General features: G+C 44.7%; 1 protein-coding gene across 1 annotated transcript in view; it reads right to left on the reverse strand.

The window, feature by feature from the left end:
* UBE2U (ubiquitin conjugating enzyme E2 U) overlaps positions 1 to 1,189 on the reverse strand; it is a 50,057-nt gene extending 48,868 nt beyond the window's left edge. The window contains exon 1 of the mRNA XM_040978640.1: positions 958 to 1,189. Within this exon, the coding sequence (XP_040834574.1) occupies positions 958 to 1,023 (66 nt within the window). The 5' untranslated portion in view covers positions 1,024 to 1,189. The remainder of the gene's footprint in view (positions 1 to 957) is intronic.
* Between the last annotated feature and the right edge of the window lie 21,041 nt (positions 1,190 to 22,230).

Here is a 22,230-nt window from a genome sequence, read left to right on the forward strand (position 1 = left end):
TCTTATTCAAAAGTATTATTCCAATGGAAGGACAATAGTGTTATTTTATGGAAAATCTTACTAATTATGCTTAGGTGGCACACTCAGTGTGTGTGTGTGTGTGTGTGTGTGTGTGTGTGTGTGTGTAAGGCAGAATTACAGAGAGGGAGTGGGAAGGAGAGAGAAAGAGTCTTCCATCTAACAGTTTGCTCCCCAAATGGCCACAACATGACTGCGCCACACTGAAGCCAGGAGAACTTCTTTGAGGTTTCCCACATGCATACAGAGGCAGAAACACTTGGTTATTTTCCACTGCTTTCCTAGACACCTTAGTAGGAGCTGTATTGGAAGTAGAGCATCTGGGACACTTACAGACACACGTATGGGATGCTGGAACTACAAATGGCTACTGAACCCAACATGGCACATTGCTGACTCCCTCAGTAAATACCTTTAATCAGGGTTCAAATTTATGTAAATTACTTGACACAATGTGCTCAATATAATCACTATTATGTTGAGGTAATAATAACTTCTTATTGTGAAATGGGTTATCACAGTGTGTCACTGAATAACAATACTGGTGTGGCAAAGTAGGTTTAAGTAAATTATGGCTTACAGAATCAATATAAGTTCAACTGCTTCTTCAAAATCATTACTCAAGGGCCCAAAGTGATGGCCTAGTGGCTAAATCATCGCCTTGCAAGCACTGGGATCCCATATGGATGCCAGTTCATATCCCATCTGCTCCACTTCCCATCAAGCTCCTTGCTTGTGGCCTGGGAAAGCAATAAAGGATGACCCTTGGGACCCTGCACCTGGCTCCTAGCTCCTGGCTTTAAATTGATTCACCTCTGGCCATTGCGGCCACTGTCTCTCATCCCTGTAAATCTACCTTTCCAATAAAAATAAATCTTAAAAAAGATTTAAAAATCATTACTCAAACAAACACATCCCTCTACAGCCCCCTGCACTTACCATATACTTATTTTCTTTTAACTCCTGAAGTTGCGCTTCCAGCAAGAGGTAAATTCTGTGGTTCATGATGAGATGGTCTGCCACTTGTTCCCAGATTTCGCTAGTTCACTCTGAAGCAGGTGCCTAACGGTTTCTCAGTCTCCCTCCAACCCCTGACAGAAGCTGCTTGCTTTCTAGAGCTCCAGGCACTTCTCAGGGTAGTTAGCAGCGACTTCCTCTCCCCTCTAAAAAATGACTTCCAGAATGAAAAACTGTGCACTTTGCCATCTGAGGTATGTCACTGTAATGGCTGCCATCCCACAGCCAGTACCAAAACAAACTTAGATAAGCAACTAGGACAGCGCTGTGTTGTCGGTGCTAGAAGTGGAGTGGGAGGAGTAAGCTTAGCAAGTGGTCAGTGGTACTCTACCCACAGGTGTCAGTTTAGCTGGAGGACGCGAACCGGTTGCCAAGCAACCAGCCGGCGTAGGGTCCAGTCGCAAGCCTAGAGGGGGTGGGAGAGCGGCAGCCTCTTTTCCAATTAGCTGTCCTTCGACAGCTAGTAGTTCCCAGTATCACTTTGAAGGGCACCTGGATCCATGGTCAAGGCAACGCCACTGCCCATCCCCCCTCCGGTCGCCCATTACGCATACCTAGCTGAAAGGAGTTATGGTATATGTCACAGAGCCTTCACTTGAAGCCCTTCTGTGAAATTAGCCCTGCTAATTTTTTTTTTTTGAATCCCAAGAACTGACAGTAAATAAGTGACCATTATCCACAGGTTGCGTTTATTCATAGCGACGTCTTAACAATTATAGCAAGCTTCCAAGCATTAATACGTGCTCATGCCTCGTTATTTTAGCGACTATCTTCCTTAACCGAGAACAGGGCACTGTTTAGTGTTTCTCAGGCTCCCATCTCTTTCTGCATCTAGTCTTTTACTACATCCTGCCATTCCTTCCTCCCCTATTCTCCCTGCGCTCCTTCAGGTTTCAAGACTCCAAAGGAATTCCTTAAGGCAAAATTGGGCCTCTCCCTTGTGTGACCCCTCCGGAGCCCGTGTCTGCTTTCCTGGTGGCTTTTGTCACCATGTACCACTATTGCCTGTTGTCCTCCCTCCAAACGTGCACTGCTTAGAAAGGCAAGGCTGAATCGTCAGTACACACCGGAGAGCCTGGCATCTTGGTTCAGAACTTCACTCACTACGTCTACGGGAATTGATTTCACACGTTCATTCCCGTCCCAATCATTTAGTAAGCACCTATTTCGCTTGCGATGGAAAAATTCAAATAAAGTCACTGTGGCTCCAGCACACACATAAACAAGTACAGTTGTCCCTCTATCCGGGTCCGCATCTGTGAATTCGACCATCTGTAGACAATATTTCGAGAAAAAAAAATGGCATCTTGTACTGAACATAGGCATGCGAAAGCATGCAAGAGCTGCTTAGATGTTCCGTGCAATTCTCTTGCCATTGTAGAAAAACACTAGCAAATTTGGATTTTCATATTTTGGGGTATTTTGGGGAGTCTTCAAACTAATTCCCCCTTGCTCCCCGCCCCCGCTCCAAGATATCGAGAGACAACCGTAGACTACAGGTAGATATTCTGAATGATGGAATAACTCCAGATCATGGTAACAGTGCTATTAGACAAAGAGTAGTGTGCTGGGCAGTGGGTGGATTGTGCAGGTTTGGGACTCAGGAAGGCAGGGGACCGTTGCACTCACACGTGTAAGATAAGAATGAGCTTACCATATGCATTATGAAGAGGGAAGGGGTTTTAGGAAGGAAAAAGCATGATAGCTTGGAGTCCAGGAAGACCCTGTCTTGAAAGGGAAACCGGGGCGGGGCAGGGGAGAGATGTGGTAACTTGTGCCCCGCAGGAGAGGAAGTTTGTCCTGTAATGGAAGCAGCATTTAGAATCTTCCTGAATATTGTGCTCTGTTTTACATTTGCAAAATCACACTGGCTTCTGTGGAGTGTATGCTAAGGGAGCAAAGCCAGTTGACCCAGTCAATTTCATATCCAATCATGCTAACTTAGAAACTGTCAACAATATATGTAAAATTGCATTACAGTAAAGTGATTTGATGTTTTGAGAACTGACTCTAAATAAAAGTTTCCTATGAAAACATTCAACAGCACCTGAAATTGATTTTTTCAGTCATCTTTTGATACCATCAGATATTTTAAAAGATGTGTTTTCTCAGCAGGTGCTTAAATTGGGCTTTGTAGGACTAGAAAGTTGGAGGTGAAGAAAGGGGGTTCCGTGAGAAGGGAACGGACCCAAGGGAGAATCTTATTTAGATTTCTCGGGAATATCATGATGGTCCATGGACCTTTGCTCCCATTTCAATGGATAACACGGAAGTGAATGCAGAATGTTTATGCTTTAACCTATGCACACATATTTACTGTGTACAACATAATATTTTAAAATATGCATAAGTTTAAGATGACTAAATTGAGTTAATGAATATATTACATTGCCAAATACATATTTTTTTGAAAATGAGGACACTTAAAAAATCTTTCTTGGGCCCGGCGCAGTGGCGCAAGTGGTTAAGGTCCTCGCCTTGCATGCCCAGGATCCCATATGGGTGCCGGTTCTAGTCCTGGCAGCCCCGCTTTCCATCCAGTTCCCTGCTTGAGGCCCGGGAAAGCAGTTGAGGACGGCCCAAGGCTTTGGGACCCTGCACCCGCGTTGGAGACCCAGAGGAGGCTCCTGGATTCGGACCGGCATAGCATCGGCCATTGTGCTCACTTGGGGAGTGAATCATCGGACGGAAGATCTTCCTCTCTGTCTCTCCTCTCTTTATATCTGCCTTTCCAATGAAAATAAAAATAAATCTTTAAAAAAAAATCTTTCTTTTTTTTTTTTTTAAAGATTTACATTATTTTTATTGGAAAGTCAGACTTACAGAGAGGAAGATCTTCCAACCGATAATTCACTTCCCAAATGGTTGAAAGAGCCAGAGCTGAGCCAATCTGAAGCCAGCAGCCAGGAGCCTTCTCCAGGTCTCCCATGCAGGTGCAGGGTCCCAAGGCTTTGGGCCTTCCTCTCCTGCTTTCCCAGGCCACAGGCAGGGAACTGGATGGGAAGTGGACTTGCCAGGATTAGATCCGGCATCCATATGGGATTCCAGTGCATGCAAGGCAAGGACTTTAGCCACTAGGCTACTGCACTGGGCCCTTAAATCTTCTTTCTTAACAGTTGTCAAGAATACCTACAGTCAACGTGTGTTGTGCAGGTTAGATTTTTTGTTCTTTAAAATTTTTTTCTAGAGGAAAATTCTGCTCAAGCGAAAGATAAATTAAACATAAGAAACAAAAGAGCATTAAGATGTAAAATGTCCTTTGTTGTGACTTTTCAGGAAGTGGTGCTTGCATGTACATCAGTGTATTCAAAGGGTTGATTCTCCATTGACGCCCCAGTCTGCAGCATGGGATTTGGCTTCTTTGAAGTCTGACTTGCAATCCCCACTGCGTGTTCTTCACACAGCTGATACGTCCCAAAGACATTTGAAACTCAAAGATAAAAAATAAATGTATCATTCTTCGTGCCATGTAACCTTCTTTCCCAGATGGTTCACTCTTCTTCCAGGCGGGAACCCTGAGGTGGTTTCTGATGCTTTGTTGTTGTGGTTCACATTCAATCACTCACCAAGACATCCTGCTTTTATTGCTTCTTCTAGACAAGTCTTCCCACCGATGTCTGATTTCAGAGCCCTGTCATCTCTCGCAGAGATGCAGAACATCTTTATACCACACTCTTTTTGCCTCCAGACTGTCTGGAAACTTGAGAGTAGCTTATCTAAACCAGCATGAGGTCAGGTGATTTGTCCCTAAAAGCGCTTTACCTCCCCCTGCACCCCATCTCCATCTTTAATATTTTAAAAGCCGATTGACTCTGGGGGTGTGGGTGGGGTGACTGAAAAAAAAAACTGTGTGTGTATTTAATTTTATGTGGCTACTTGAGAAAGCTCCCAGGGATATGAGATTGAAGGCTTCATTCTGGTGCAAAAATCAAATCCAAGCACAATTTCTGCATAGTATTCATTTTCTATGAGTTTGTGGAAGACCCCTTAAATGACAGGAGTTTCACTGGTGTTCCTCAGTGAGATGACAGCTGTGCTCACTGGTTGCCCATGCCCTTTGTTTTTATAACCAAATCCTAGATAATGGGACAAGTGCTATGCTTCTGGTAGCTTCTGAGCTATGGAGTAAGAATGGGAGGTGTGTGCCAAGTGGTGGTGAGATTCAGCAGGTATATGTGTGTGTGTGTGTGTGTGTAGTGTATAGTACTCTATTGTTTGAATAGACTTTGGCTGCTAAACTCATGGTGGACTTTAAACTTCAAAAGTTATAAATTGGTGGTACTGACAGGGTGGAAATTTAATTTACTTATCATGTTTAGGAGGTCGACCTGGTGAGAGATTCTTAGGTCTTTGGAGGTAATTCTTGTGGGAAGATTGGTTACCAAAGTCGGATTGGGGGCCCAGCGCAGCAGCCTAGTGGTTAAAGTCCTCACCTTGTGTGCACCAGGATCCCATATGGGTGCTGGCTCATATCCCGGTTACTCAACTTCCCATTGAGTTCCCTGCTGTGGCCTGGGAGAGCAAGTGAGGATGGCCCAAAGCCTTGAGTCCCTGCACCTGCACAGAAGACCCTAAAGATGCTCCTGGCTCCTGGCTTCAGATTGCCTCAGCACCAGGCTTTGTGGCTACTTGGGGAGTGAGCCAGTGGATGGAAGATCTTTCTCTCTATCTCTCCTTCTCTCTGTAAATCTGGGTTTCCAAGGAAAATAAATAAACCTGTGAAAAAAAGAAAAGAAAAGCAGGCTTGAGGACCTACATTGTGGCACAGCTTGCAACACCAGCATCCTGTATCAGTGTGCCAGTTTGAATTCTTCCAATTCATCTTCCTGCTAATGTGCTTGGGAGAGCAGCAGATGACAGCCATGTGGTAGAGCAGCATGCACTGCCTGCTTCCTGTCTTTGACCTGGCCCAGCCTCCACTTTCGAATGCGTTTAAGGGAGTGAACCGACAGATGGAATATTTCTCTTTCTCCTTGGCTGCTTCTCTCGGTCACTCTGGCTTTTGAATAAGTAAATCTTTTTTTTTAATGATTAATTTTTTTTTATTTTGACAATCTTTACATATTTAATTGGGGTAAAAAAAAGGCTCAAGGCCTAAAGGGGGATATAGAGGAAGAAGCCCTACCCAGTTTCCCACCCACCCTAAGTCCCGGATGTGGGGCATGCTCTGAGATACTCGATCGAGTGGCTCCAATAGTTCACCATTCATGGGTCGCTGCCAGTCTCGCCACTCCAAGCACGATGTGGTCGTTGAAGAGCCCATTGATTGACACAGTCCCTTCTAGAGTCTCCATTTGCCCAGTTTTTTGCTGCCAACAGATAGCTGAGGTTGTTGCTTGACTTGTTCTGTCTTTTCTTGGTTAGGACTCTGAGTCTGGTGTCTCGACTGGGGAGATCCTCAAAGAAATTTTGAGGTATTCCCAGTCCAGATTCCTGCGTGTTCTAGTAAGCATAGGGCCTGGCACAGTCCATTGCCCCGATCAGCTGGTGGTTGCAGTTGCTGGGTCGATTCTGTCTCCACCCGTGTCCTCTTGTAGTCTGGCCTGGTTCCGCCCTGGACACACTTGGCCCTCACACGTACCAGTAGGAGCTGCAGCCCAGTCAGGGCGGCCCACAGTAACCCCAACCAGGCCCACGCCCTACCCTGGCTTGCCAATGTGTATGGCATACTAGTCCAGTCTGTCCCAAATACCCTTCTGCTCATATACTTGCCAACGGGTGTTGCAACCTACTTCCATCCAACCATCTCATCCAACTGGCCCTAACGGATGTTGTTGGGTGTCTGTCTAGCCACCCCAGCCCCTGTCCTAGTTCCCATGCCCTCCCGTGGAAGGTGATGACCCAAGAGGGAGGCGCCCACTATTTCCCTCCCAGGTCGCTCCCATTCCAGTTGTGCCCTCTCCAGTGGGCCCTGTGGTTCAACTCGACATGTCTAACCCTTTGTACCAGCTTCTGCCAGCTGATGCTACGACCAAGCCCCAACAACCCTCACCTATTCTGATTGTAGCTTGCACCAGTGGGAATAGTCAGCCCAGCCTGGCTTTCACCCCATCTGGTCCACATGAGGTGCGCAGGTGCTGTGTCCCTGCCTGGTCTGGTCTACCCCCTACCCAGCTCACGCTCCTCAGTGTAAGTTGCTGTTCAGCAAGGGAACCACCCCTTATTCCCCTGTCAGCTCTGCCTCCTCCCTTCCTGGTTCTCACGTGTGCTGGTTGGGTGTTGCGGCTGCATCCAGCTCAGGCTACTTCACCTTGGCATTCCAAATTGTGTGTTGCTTTTGTCACGACTGGACCTGGTTCGACCCACACTCTGTTCTGGCGTTCGGATTTACCAGTGGATGACATGAACAGATTCAGCCTGGTCTGCCCCCGACCCATGCCAAATGCATGCCAGTGGGACACTTTCCATGACCTCTTGACTGTTACCTTCCATGTTTCTTGCGCTGACCTGCGGGGTCTGTGTCCTGCCAGAGGAGTTGCCCGGGCTCCTCCATCAGAACCCTTCCATGTGCCAGGTTTCATGCATACCAGTGGGTCCATGTGCCAGTTCGCCTCCTGTCCTAGCAGGAACAGTGACCTTTCCTAACTGGCCATCATCCCATTCTGGTTCTTGCTGTAGGGTGTTTCAGCCCAGCCATGGTCGTCCACACCCCCTATAGCTCGTATATGGCTCACTTGGGGTTGGGACCTAGCCTAGTCTGTCCCACATCTACCCTGGTACTCCAAAGCACCAGAAGGTGTTGTGGTCTGGCCCGGCCCGGTACGTCTTTTTCCAGTCCACACTTGTGCCAAGGGAGACGACGACTGCATCCAGACCCGACCGCAGCCCCATCCACCTGTCACGACCCCTGCTTTAGACACCGTGGCTCAACTCTGTGCTTAATGTGGACCAGTTGGAGCCAAAACCAAGCTGGGCATGTCCTGAGTTGCACCCTGTGTTCCAATCATGTTTGTGGACTAAGGTTTGCTTACTCTGAACATTCAGGTCTCAGTCCCACACTTGCATTAAGGTTTCATGTCCCGGGTCCTGGGAATCACCAGAAATTAGTGTCTCACCTACGCTAACGCTGGTCTTACTTATGGGTGTCCCTAAGCAGCTATTTCATATCATCAAACCCCAGAGCTCGCCGCTGGGCGGCCAGCAGACAGAGCCTGGCACCACTTGGTGCACTGGCTGCCCAAGGCCGGGGTCTCTGACCCGCCTTGCCGTGGGGACTGTGGCTGAGACCCTGGAGGGTTCCATCCGGCAGGGGCTCCCTGACAAGTGCCACCTTGATGGGGGGTTAAGCCTGTCCCTTTTCCTGAGACTGAGACCCACCCGACCTGTCCTGCCACCAGCTTTTGGCTGGCGGGGGCAGGGGAGAGCTAGGAATTTACCCCCAGCTCCCAGCCATCTCCTGCGGGTACTCACCCACGAGAGAGGCTTTAGTTGCTCTTGGGCCAGGAGAAGGCCGGGGTCTCTGTCTTAGTAACTTAATCTTAAACAAAGAAGCCGTGTGTGGATCCCAGCTGTCTGGTGTGTTTCTGACTTGCCTATGTAATCCCTCTTCCGCCCTCACTCCACAACAGTCATTGAATCAGTGGCACCTACCTGATCTTTCGTCTTGTTTTTAAAATTTATTTATTTTTTTCTTGGAAAATCAGATACGCAGAGAGGAGGAGAGACAGAGAGAAACATCTCCCGTCTGCTAATTCACTCCTTAAGTAGCCACAATGGCCAGAGCTGAGCCAATCCAAAGCCAGGAGCCAGGAGTTTCTTCTGGGTCTCCCATGTGGGTGCAGGGTCCAAGTCTTTGGTCTGTTCTTGACTGCTTTCCCAGGCCACAAGCAGGAAGCCAGATGGGAAGTGGGGCCGCTGGGCCACGAACCGATATCCATATGGGATCTTGGTGCCTGCAAGGTGAGGACTTTAGCCATTAGGGTACTGTGTCATGCCCCCCTACCTGATCTTTAGCTGTAAGTCTCCACAATGATGAGCCAGAATAAACTTCGTCTCTCCACAGAGTTAGCATGTCTCCAGTATTTCTCAGTGTAGTAAAAAGAGCTGACATACATATACATACATACATATACCACATGTGTAACAATTGCCTAGGTTTGCATCTTGCTATTAATAGCAGAAACTTGAGACTGAGTAATACTAAGAGCTCAGACTCATGGAACTGGAAATTTAGAAGTGAAAGCTGCTCTGAAAAATGCTTTTGTCTGCAAGGAAGCACCTTCTATTTCTTCTAGCAAATGCTAGTTTAAATAAGCTTTTCCAAGACATGGGGTCATGAATAACACACGTACAGGTCCTTCTCTGAGTTGTTCATTAGATTATGTATGTTTGTTTTTTGTAAAAACAAAAAAACCAAAAAAACAAAAAACAACTTAACCAGAACATAAGTCCCATGTGTGGTTCTTCTACTGTCTTACAAGTAAATCAGTAGTAAATAGAATGTATTCTCTTCGGGCCAGTGCAGTGGTATTGCAAGCTAATCTTCCTGCCAGTGTCAGCATTCCATATGGTTACCAGTTCATGTCCTGGCTCCTCCACTTCTGATCCAGCTCCTGCTTAAGGCCTGAACAAAGTAGCAGAGCATGATCCAAAGTCATGGGCCCCTGTTCCTATGTTGGAGACTAGGAGAAAGCTCCTGACTCCTGGCCTTGGATTGGTTCACCTCTGACCATTGAAGCCATTGGGGAGTGAACCTATGGACAGGAAATATCTCTCTCTGTCTCTCCTTCTCTCTGTAAAATCTGCTTTTCAAATAAAAATAAAGAAATATTAGGAAAAAATACCTATAACATGGGCCCAGCACAGTACCCTAGTGGCTAAAATGCTAGGATCCCATATAGGCACCTGTTCGTGTCCCAGCTGCTGCATTTTCATTTCATCTCCCTGTTTGTGGCTTGGAAAGGCAGTGGAGGATGGCTCAAAGCCTTGGACCTTGCACCTGTGTGAGAGACATGGCAGAAGGTCCTGGCTCCTGGCTTCGGATTGACTCAGCTCCAGTCCTGTGTGGTCATTTAGGGGAGTAAATCAGTAGACAGAAAATCTTTCTGTTTGTCTTTCCTTCTCTCTGTATGTCTGCCTTTCCAATAAAAATAAATAAATCTTAAAAAAAAGTGTAGCATGTATTCTCAAGACAGACTTGGGTTGAATCACGGCATACTTGTGTTTTGTTAGTCTGTTTAGAGAAAGCCTCAAAGAAGTTACTGAGCATTCTGGATCAAACGCAGACCACTTCATTTGACATGGACAGCCAATGGTAATGATACCTCATAGTTCATGGCCAATAAGAAATAACGCCTGCTGAGAGGTTAGTCGCTGCCTGGCATAGAGAGTTGGCTGACAACTTTCCATATCCTGCACATACTGTTCTAAGTACTTTGAGGGAATGTATCTCATCTTCAGAAACAACTTTAAAAAGTTGGTGCTCTTAGGATTCTATTCAAAATGAGGGAATTAAAAGCACAGAAACACTAGCTTATGTGTTCAGTGTTGCACAGCTAGAACATAGCAGATCCAGCATGCATTCCAGGGTATCCAGCTCCAGAGTCTAGGATTCTAACCACTAGCTTACTCTGCCTCACAAATCCCTCATTTTCCAGTAAGAGAACTCTAGGACTTCCTGGAATGAATGATTGTTGCTCTCAGTAATTGATGATAATGGTGTACATTTATTATTTTTGCTTGTTAGTTACTTTTACTGAAATTTTACCTGTAAGCTTCTTAAGATTCCTGCCCTTAAGGCAGGAAATTCTTAAGGCAAGGCCACTGTTGTGTAACATAGTACCCACAATAGATGGTAGGTCAAGTATCTGGGTCCTTGCTGCATATGTGGGAGACCCAGGTGGAGTCCCCATTTTCAGTATTGCCTGTTGCAGACACTTTGGGAGAAAACTAGTGGATGAAAGGTCTCCATCTTTCTACACTTTGATGTGTGAAAAAAAAGAGCCAACATTATCGCATAACAGGTTGAGCCTCTGCTATATGACATCAGCACCATATAGGCTCTCATTCAAATCCAGATTGCTCTCCTTCTGATCCAGCTGCTGCTAATGTGCCTATTAAAGAGGTGGATGATAAATTCATTAAGATTGAGTTTAGGGCTGGTACCATCGTACCACACATTTGACTAATCCTCTACCTCTAAGTTCTGGTATTCCATATGGGAGGTGGTTTGTATCCCAGCTGTTCCACTTCCCTTCCAGTTCCCTGCTTGTGGCTTGGGAAAGCAGTAGAGGAAGGCCCAAAGTGTTGGGACCCTACACCAATGTGGGAGGCCCAAAAGAGGCTTCTGACTCCTGGCTTCTGATCAGCTCAGTTTCTGCTACTGTGACCTCTTGGGGAGTGAACCCGCAGGCAGAAGATCTTTCTGTCTCTCCTCCTCTGTAAATCTGCCTTTGCAATAAAATAAATAAATCTTTGAACAATTGAGTCTGACTTCCATAACTTCTATGAAGCAGCTTCAAAAAGATCATCAAAATGTGCAGTGTTACATCTGTATATATTTAGAAGGCACACAAAGAAAGCACTTCCATCAGCCAGATGGCTTTATCTATAAATGCTGCCACACCTGGACATGGCAGACTGACGCCAGAAGCCCAGAATTCAACCTGAGTTTCCCATGGGGGGGATAGGGACTAGGTCACTTGGCCCTTTGCCTGATGCGTTGCAAGCCGTGCATCACCAGGAAGCTGCAATCAGAAGTCAGCCAGCACTCAAACCCAGTCACTGCTGTGCGAGGCTGACTGGCAGAGGGGTGTCTTAGCACTGGGCCAAACACCTTGCATTGTCTTTTCATTCCATGCTTTTTTCCACAAGCATTTTGAAAACCCCTGAATATTTGTAGTACTTTGTGTTCATAGCTGAGAAGACACTAACTACTCAATAGCATTTTTAAAGATATGTTTATTTGAAAAATAAGAGAGAGAACGATTATTTTCTATTGCTTTTTAGTACCTCCAAAATTAGGTTTAGGGTCCATTGTGGTAGCCTAATGGGCAAAGCCCTCGCCTTGCACACACCAGGATCCCATATGGGCACCAGTTCATGTCCCAGCTGCTCTGCTTTTCATCCAGCTCCTGCTTATGGTTTGGGAAAGGAGTGGAGGACAGCCCCAAACCTTGGGCTGCACCGTGTGGGAGACCTGGAAAAAGTTCCTGGCTTCAGATTGGCTCAGCTCTGGCTGGTGTGGCCACTTGAGTTGTGAACCAGAGGACAGAAGATTTTTCTCTCTGTAGATCTGACTTAACAATTTTTAAAAAATCTTAAAAAAAAAGTAGGTTTAATTGTCTTCCTATATGTTCTCAGGGAGCTTTGTCTCCCACTCTTTTCCCCTAGAACCAGGCCTGAGATTTGAAGAGAAATGCTGTGCTGTGCTTCTGTAGTAGGCAGGGCTCTACAGTGGCCTTCAGCTGTCCTACTGTGCGCAAGCCTCAGGACGGCGACTGCGGAGAATGTGGCTCCTAGGATCAAGTCAGAACATATTTACTAACCTTTAAGGAAGTGTGCTTAACATGGTGTGTGCCCGACTCAATCAGGCAAACCCTTCCTTGAGGCTGCCTTCTTCCTAGATCACGCTTGAGAGGAACGCTGTGCGAGTGGACTCCTTGCAGCTGGTCTTGAACATGGAAGCAGTTATAATGCAGGGAGGAGGGCAGCCACCGGAAGCTGAGAGTGTACCTGGCTCACAACCAGTAAGAGGATCAGGGCCTCTGTCCCACACTGGCAAGGAACTGAGTCAGCCATGGAAGAGGACCTGCGTTCCCAGCCGCCATAGAAGCCAGCCCGTACCTCAGGACATCTGGAGCAGAGAATCCAGGCCAGCTCTGGTCCGGTCGGGCCGACCTAACTGTGGGCCAGGATAGTGAGTGAGGGGTGTTTTGTTAGGCAGCAATTGATGACTGATACAACTTGTGAAGTCTGGAACCGCTGACCACGTGCTAAGACGTGGGACGCTTCCTGTGCTAGGATTACCCTGATTTCCGTGACAAGAACTCGAAATCCTGTGACTTCTGACAGGGGAAAGGAGATGTATGTACGTATGAAATCCTGGAAAATGAAGGCCAAACTGAAGGTCACGTGCAAACTTTCCTCCTCCTGGGTGAGCGGGGGCGGCTGGTAGTATAATTATTGCGCATTTGCGATGTTTCTGAAGCCGTTTCCTGCTTTCACAGGCAGCAGCCCCTCCCCCCTGCCTTTTTAAAAATAATTCTTTCCCTCAGGACTTGGACAGCTGTTTTCATTTTGCTGAAACTAAAAGACTGTTTTCCTCATCCACCAGGAGTGTGTGCCAGTACAAAGTGTTAACCTCGTTTGGACTTGAACCCCCATCCCCAAGAGCCAGAGAAGGCTGAGGACTGCCGAACGGCAACTCAGCTGTGAGAAATGTTTTAAATCATATTTTGACGTGTGTTACGCTGTTAACTGGAAAATGAAGTGCAGCACACATGCTTCCAGTCACTCCGGTTTCAAATCATAAGATCTCCTCTTTGTCTCCGAGACCTTTTGATGTGCACCCCCAATATTGGGTTTCTCTGCTTTTAATCATCTTCGATTCCCTCCTCAATATAAATGTCATGAAAAATACTGAATGCTAATCTTCAAAGATCAAACAGGAAGCATGAGGTGGGCAGCACAGTTCAGTGACTCGAATTCCTGAGACTTCTCGTTTAGACTGATTCTCCAGTTCAGCTTGTAAAAGCTTTCGCTCCAGAAAGGCTAGCTTCCTCTTTTGAAAGCTGAAGTTGCATGCCCCTCTTGAGGAGGGAAACTCCCCTTGCCCCTGCCAAATCTTCCAGTTTGTTTCTGTAAAGCACCTGAGACGCAGCAACAACTTCAGCCGTACTTTATTGATCTGTGTTTGTGATTCCCTGCAGAGAGGGGCTCAGAATCCATCTCCACTGGCTGGTAGTTCAATGTCTTCGCTTCAGCCAGAACCAGCGACAGTCCTGATTCGCCTGGGACAAAGGACTTTTCAGACTGAAACTAGGACAATCACTGGCCAACTGGCACACATTGCCTGCCTCGCCGGGACATCAGGGACCTTTTGAGAGTAAGAATTGTGTGCACCTGTTGGTACAAGCTGTTTACTTATTTTTGGAGGCTGGCAAGGGAGGGTAACAATTTGTTTTCTCTGATGGGCTAGTGCACAGATCCCAGTATCCTGGGTTATCAGAAGTCACACTCAGAATTCTGGCAAGAGAGGGTCCTAGAGGTGCTTGATAGGAAGGAGTACAGGTGGCCAAGGTCTTCAATATGTGCTCATGTCCTTCTGGGGAAACGGGTCTCCAAAATCCCAGTCACAGAGTGGTCCGTGTGGCAGGAATATGAAAAGGAGTCACTGCTCCAGGCTTGCCTCACAGCCCTCAGCTGGTACTCTCAGTTGTCCTCCAGGGCGGGCGGAGAGTTTTGTCATGGCAGAGCTTTGAGGCCGTGAGGTGGCAATCAGCTTGGAGATGGGGAGGGATGACATGTGGTTTAGCGATGTGTCTTGAAGCTGGTTTTACTTAGAGTAGCTTGAGTGGGGATGGTTGAAAGGAGATGATGGAAGTTATTGAGAGGTTAAACCCGTCCGCCCTCGGCACCAGTGCCGAGTGTTCTAACCTATGGCATACACATGAATAATTAAATGGAGTATTTTGTGCGTTGTTTACTGCACTAGAAAATAATATGTCCCTTTATAAAAACTGCTTAAAACAAGTTGAATAATAAGCAACATGACTTCTTCTGGGGCACCTTCTATCTGCCACTTACTGCTTATATGTTCATTTACAGGTTTATTAGATGTTCCTACCAATTCTGAAAGGTTGGTATTATAGAAAAATTATAAAATTATGTATACATAAATTCTACTTTTGAAGAAGTATTATTTATTTGAATGGCAGAGAGCTACACAGACAGGCATTGTTCAACTGCAGTTCGCTCTTCACATGTCTGCAATAGCTGAGTCTGGGCCAGACTGAAACCAGGAGCCAGGAACTCCATCTGGATCTTCTATATGGGTGGCAGGAACTCAGCCACGTGAGCCATCATCTGCTGCTTCTTACGCACATTGGCAAGGAGCTGGACCGGTGCTCCAACATGATACATGGTTATCCCAAGTGGCCATGTATGCTTTTGCACCCCGATGCCTGTCCCTAGACTGCTGTTTGAAAAACTCTGTGTTAAGTGCTTTTTGTTCATTTTACAGCCTATAAGACAGGATTAAAACTCTAAATTAGGTTCACTGATTCAGGTGCTGTGTTGGCATATGGCTTGTTCCCTAAATGTTCAGTTGTTGGCAGACTGGTCCCCAAGGTGGTAATGTTGAGAAGTAGTGGAGAATTTAGGAGGTAGAACCTACTGTAAGGTGATGAGGTCATGCGGACGTTGCCTGGGAGATTGGTGCTACCCTCTTGAGATTTTATCAGACCAAGTGGTTACCAAACAGAGCCACACTGCACACTTGTTGCCGAGAAGTGGCCAGTTCCCTTTCTGTTTCTCCACTATAGTGTGATGTAGCCGAGGGCAGCCCCTACCACAGGCTAAATGATGGCACCTCCTGACCTTGGATTTGCAGGCTCCCATACTGTGAGCCCGATAAAGCTCTTTTCTTTACAAAGAACCCAGCCTCAGGTGTCTTGTTATGGCAACAAAATGGATCAAGCTGTGTCGTTATGGGGTGGGAGCAGGCATTGCTATGTTGATTTATCCCTTTTGATGGGTATAGAAATACAGACGAGGTTATGTTCTCAAGGTAGTACAAGTGTGGCACAGTAGTCAAAGTTCATGTTCAGGCACAGTAAACAATATAGGTGCTGTCTGCTCCCATTCTGTTCAGACAGCCTCCTAGGAAGAAGGGAGACCCAGAGATACAGCAGTGTCATAGCTCAGCGAAAGGAGCTCCAGTGAGTGACGTCTGTCATAAATTCAAGGGGGAGAGGACACGATTGATGTGGATTATGATATGGACTCTAGCTACCCAGGGCTTTGGCTGGAGATGGGAGGACTCAGCTATTACCAACTGTTTATCTGCTTTCCTACAGGAGAATTTTATACTTCTGCCCGTAACTCTGGCGAACTGCAGTGTCTTTCAACAAGCAGCGATACCTCCACGCCCCACAGTCAGGGTTTGTTTTGGAAGTTGTGTTGACCTGGAAGATGTGACCTAGGCCATGTCTAAGCTTAAATTTTATGAGCAATTATGTTTCACTTTTGCTTCTTGCTTTTGTCCCTGTGCCATGAGGACAGCTCAGCTTTCATTGACCAGGGGTTAGATCTCCAGGATAGATCCACCTCTGCTGACAGATGTGAGTGAGGAATAAACGTTTGCTCTTCTAAGGAAGCCCTTAGGGCTTTGGAGTTATTACTATAAGCAAGCAGACCAAGAAAAGTCAGTATTGCTCAATTTGGAATCAATCATCTGGAATCCATTCCAACAAATCCTGAAAATAAAAGAAGTCCTAAACTGCCATTTTACCTTAATTCTGGTGTACGTCTTATTTAGACTGGCTTTCAGTAAGCTGTGATCTAGGTCATACTATAGTGGAGTTTTCATTTCTTCCATGTAATTTGAATTTCTCTTGGAGTGGGCCACATCATGACTGCAGTCATTGTTGCGATGTCCAAGAACTGAAGTCAGAAGAGGAGCTTCTGCTGGTATGATGAGGCCTTGTCCAGACTACTTCCGGTGCAAGGTGCAAGTGTTTCAAAGGCTGAGAAGAGCTGGAGCATTAACCTTCTTGTTTATGTAGGTGGTTGTGTTGTTCTGTGTGTATTATTTGAGTCTACAGTCAAGAGCACAGGACTATGAAGAGTGACATTTTTTGTTCCAATGAAATTATTCCCTGCATCACCTTTATTTCTATACATGCAGATATCCTGTTTCAGTTCTTAAGTCATGTTCTATCTGATGTTCAAGAGGAGCCTTTCTTCTAGCTTAACCATTCTCACATAAGAATATTTACTGACACAGTTATTTGCTAAGGATACATTTGCCAAGCCCAGTTGGCAAATGTTATAGCTCTCATTTGTGAATAAGCGATTCATAGGTGCTTGGATTCAACCAGTCATAAATATGTCAGCAGACCTTCACCTAGTATGTCTCTACATTTTTAAACCTTCCCAGCTTTAATTTCCCAGAGGATTACCTTGACCTTGACTGCTTTGATGGTGTATAAGCCTCTCCGTCCCTGGAGTTAACGGTGTCCTAATACTCTTGGCATTTATGATAACAAACTTCAGGTGCAGTCATATTTTGGCTACAGAAAAACTTTCTTACGTGCACTCCTTTGCTCCTTCTGCTCTAAGCTAGCACTTCCTTTTTGGCATTTGAGCTATTGGCTGCAAATGAAGTTCTATAAATTAAGGGGAGTATGAGTTTCACCCCCAGCACCTCCCTTGGATCCCTCTTGCTGTCCTCCTTCAGTGCTTTCAGCCTGCTCTAGGCAGTGGGAAGCAAAACCTGAGCTCAGGCGCACACCCAGCCAGCCAAGGACTGACGGACTGCAGCTGGCAATGGTCAACAGTAGGACCAGTCACAGGTGACAATGTCACGGAAGCCAGGACAGGGAGGAGGGCCTTGCCGCAGCTTCCTACCTCGTGCTTGCTAGAAGCTAGGTCTTTTTTGCTCTTCCAAGAAAGACCTGCTTATCTTGACCTTAACTGTGCTAAGTTGTAAGACAGAATGGAAGTTCTTTTAGTATTACTTATCACCAACCCAAGAGTCAAAATAGGTACACAGAGAGGACAATGAGTTTTTGAGCTTGTCCAAGGGAAGCAAAAAGTTCTGGCTAGTCTCCCAGAATGTGGGTCTCAGATGAACCAGATGAGGAATCTGTCTTGACAAAAGCTAGGTGCTGTCTATCCATAAAACATATAGGCAGTTGTCTGAGGGATAAGACAAAAAAGATTTTAGTGTTGACTTTTTGACTAAGTATAGCTTAATTTTCTCAAAGGGGGGTAAAGTGACAAGCTGTTACTTTAATGTTGCTGGGGTAGGGAGGGATGGCACTGTCATATAGCAGACAAAACTAGCTTGAGTGCAGCACAGGCGACCCATATTGGTGTCAGTTTAAGTCCTGACTGTTCCATTTCCAATCCAGTCCATTCTAATGCACCTGGGGAAGCAGTGCTTGGGCCCCTGCATCCAACCGGGAGATCTAGAATAAGGTCGTGGCTCTTGGCTTTGGACCAGTCCTGCTTTGGCAGTTGTGGGCATTTGGGGGAGTGAACCAGTAGATAGAGGATTCTCTTTCTCTCTTTCTCTCTTTCTCTCTGACTTTCAAATAAATAAATAAATCTTTTTTTTTTTAATGCTGCTGAGAGTACTTCAAAAAATATGAGGAAAAAGAATGGAATCAATTTACATGCTTATTTTCCCTGCTTATTGTTTTTTAAGACATCAACGCCACATTCAACATGCTAAACCTTTAGTTTTAAATTTTTTTATTATTATTTAATTGGAAAGGCAGATATTCAGAGACACAGAGAAAAAGATTTTCTTTCTGCTGGTTCACTCTCCAAGTGGCTACAATGGTTGGAGTTGAGTTGATCCAAGGCTAGGAGCTGAGTTGATCAGAAGTCTGGATCCCCAACGTGGGTGCAGGGTCCCAAGGCTTTGGACCATGTTCAACTGCCTTCCCAGGCCGCAGGTAGGGAGCTGGAAGGGAAGTGGAGCAGCTGGGATATGAACCAGCACCCATGTAGACTCTTTCTTGGCAGATACAAGGCTAGGATTTCATGTTTTGTTTTGTTTTATCTTGTTTTGTTTTGTTTTGTTTTTTGAGACACAGAGCATGAAGGGAAATTGGTATGTCCAGTGGTTGGTTCACTTCCCAAATATCCACAGTGGTAACTGGGGCTGAGTTGGGACAGATCTGGGAGGTGGAATTCAATCCAGGTCCCCACATGATGGAAAGAGCCCAGTTACTTGAGCTCCATAGCTACGTCTCATGGCCTGCGTTAGCAGGGAGCTGGAGTCAAAGGCTGGAGCAGGGACTAGAATGCAGTTATTCTTTTAGCAATTTGTTTTCAATTTTATTTTCAATATTGTTTACTTAGTTGGGAGGGATGTATGCCCATGTGGGCCTCTGATTAGGCGCTGGGAAGGTCAGGTATGGAGGAAGATGGGTGGGACACAGGTTTCAGTCTTTTTTTTTTTTCTCCTGTGTTGGCAGGACAGGAGGGACAAGGCTATTCCTTGCTCCTCAAAGAAGCAAGTCAGACTGCAGCACCAGGAACCCAGCTCTCTCTTGCGAGATGTGGGTCTCTTAATTACTAGGCTATTGACTGTTCCAAACAGCCTATTTTGGTGCAAAAATTTATAAATCCCATGCTTAGCTTTTTTGTTTTGTTTTTACAATATGTAATTTCCATGTACTTTCTGAGAACCTTCCACTGAGCTGGACTTAAAATTTCTCAATAAACATCTTTTAAGAGGCTTTCAAAAAGTTCATTTAAAAAGTGTAACATGAAAAAACCATGCTTGAATTTTAAGTTTTGCACCTGGGTGTACTTGAATTTTATTTTCAGCAAACTTTGTGAATAACTCACACATATACAACATGGCTGAGAATGTAATGATGGCTTGTCTACACCCTCATCCATGTTTTTAAATTAGGTTCATTCTGCATTTATGGTTCTTATGCATATCATAATTATGTGGCGGGAATGCTAAGATGAAAATTGCTGGGTCCCAACCCCAGAATTCATGATCTTAAAATTTGAAACCCCTTAAAATTTAGAAATGGGGTTGACCATTTGCATGTCTCTTAAGTTGTGGGTGCTGCTGGTACTTTGCTTAGGGAGCTACCCACTGTGACCTGGTGGGATGGGGAAGCGACTTTGGAGGTGTGTGGCTACAGAAGAGAGCTTCTCTTTATTTAGCATTGAGTGCCTTGCAGCAGGCAACACAGCAGCGTGACGCTGGGAGCCTGCAGATGTTGGTGATTATGGAATTAAGGAAAATCAAGAGAATTTAAGAGTTGAAGGGGATTGGATGGTGGGAGGGGTAACCAACCAGAGAGACCCAAGAAGGAAATGGGAGTGAAGGGCAGATTGAGGAATTCAAGTGAGAGGGGAGAGAAACCCAACCTGACACGGATGCTGTTGCCATGTGAGGTGATTGCTTTATTGAGTTTGATGGCTGAAGTGGTGACAAGGGCTGTACCTAAAACAGATGGATAAGGCCCTGAAGGCTTTAGTGTGTTCTCTTCTGTACCAAATAGCAGAAATGGACAAGTTCTTTGAACTCTCATAATGACACTCATTTTGCTTGACAGTGTGTGTTAATCGCCAGATGGGGAACTTTTTCTTTTGGCTCAATAAGGTCAAGATAAGCTGTGACAGTTATATGGCCACATTTCTTCTGTGAATACAGTTGGCATCTAAGTTGGACATGATAAGATGTGTACAGCCTTTTCTTCTTTAGAGTCCTAAGGCATGGTGTTTGAGGTTAAGTTCATGTGGAAACATCAAAACCAGAAAGAGAGAAATTCTCTAACAAAAACCGATACTTTGGGTTCCATGGACTGTGATTATTCACTACATTATTATGATATAAAAAATTCAAAGTTTTCCATAACTAGGTGGGTAGAATTTGGTTATAAAATCACTGGACTTGCTCTGTCACCTATAGAAGGCAAAAAAATTCAAGCCAATTTCAAAAGCTTACTTGGAGAAAGTCATTCCAGTGAAATGGCAGCAGATAGGAACTGTGATTCCTCTTTCTAGGAAATGTCATCATTAGGAAAAATGATGTTCAAATTACCACACCCCTCTAGGATATCTGATTTCAGGAAATGATATTTTACATTAAACATTTTAATAAACAGCAGCATAAAATAATCAGTGTTTAATATCATCTCTGGTGTGTGAAGTACAAATGCATATATCCTCAGTATAAAATAGCCTTTTGTCATTACAATTCCATGCTTGTCTATTTGAAATGCCCATAGTAACAAATCAAACATTAAGTAATACAGCGCTCAAATGCATGCAGTGAAAACAAGGGAAGGTATGGTAGAGTGAAATATCTGAACGTTGCTATTATATATTTGAAGAAAATCTATCAAGTTAAAGACAAAAGAAACAGGAAAACAGGCCAGATATAAAAATGCAGAGATATATTTTCACTTCTGTGATACAAACCATAAACATAAATTTTGTGCAAAGAAAAAAAATCTGAAAATAAAGTCATCTTACAAAACGCTGTTAACAAAGCAAAAGATTTTTCAGTTTGTGGGAAAATACTATTTTAATACAAAAGGGACTGTGTTATGTAATATCACAGTGCTATTAGAAAACATTATTACAAGTGGTTTTGAAATTTACTTTGCTCACCCTAATGATTTCCATTATTATAAAATGTTTAAAATAAATGATATATAGTCCTTTATAAAAAACCAACTTGGATTTATTTCGCAAGTGTATGAGTGTTTTTTCCAGAGGAAGTGTTTTACTGGCTCATGGAATGCTAATTTCCCTTTAAGGGACTCCTAGAAAAACTCAGATTCACTGAAATTGTGTTTATTTAAAATAATAAATATTCTTGGAAAAGAATTGATTGTCATATGATATACAAAAATTGTGATTTGAAGCTTCATCATTAAACAGTTGCATAGCAACAAAAGGATACAAATATTCTCCTCTACCTAAACTTAAGAAATGTAACTTCTGAGTCAGCTTATTTAGGCCACAAAAGTATGTCTGGATTCATCTCCCAGTAAGTCTGGATGCAGCCAACGCCTCAAGTTCACAGTACCTATCAGTTCATGTTTGTTGTCTGAAGAGTCAGTTTTCTACAACACGTTTGGTAAACATATTCCCTTGATTTCTCATGCTAATTTTACTTTTTATACAACGGAAACATCAACATGTTTCTAATTCTCTTACATTCTCCTCATCAAACATAATTTTCAACAATTACTTTACATCCTGCAAGTCTTTTTGTAAGACTTATATAGCTTTAAAATAAAAACAAGGCTTTGAGACACTGTTCTTAGAATAAAGGAATTTTGTTGTTGTTGTTGTTGTTCAGCCAGAGAAAATTTCAACCAGTATAAAATTCCTTTCTAAATAGAACTTGAAATCCACAAGAATTTTAAACTTGGCAAAAGACGGTTGGCAGGTGAATGCCAGGAGACGCACATTTGATGCCTCCTTCGAACACAGGCAAAGTGATCATGTCGCTTCTGTGCTACTAGATGAAATTCAGTTGTTGAT

This window comes from Ochotona curzoniae, unplaced genomic scaffold (genome assembly GCF_017591425.1).
Source record: "Ochotona curzoniae isolate NIBS_2020 unplaced genomic scaffold, NIBS_Ocur_1.0 contig_291, whole genome shotgun sequence".
Taxonomy (NCBI): domain Eukaryota; kingdom Metazoa; phylum Chordata; class Mammalia; order Lagomorpha; family Ochotonidae; genus Ochotona; species Ochotona curzoniae.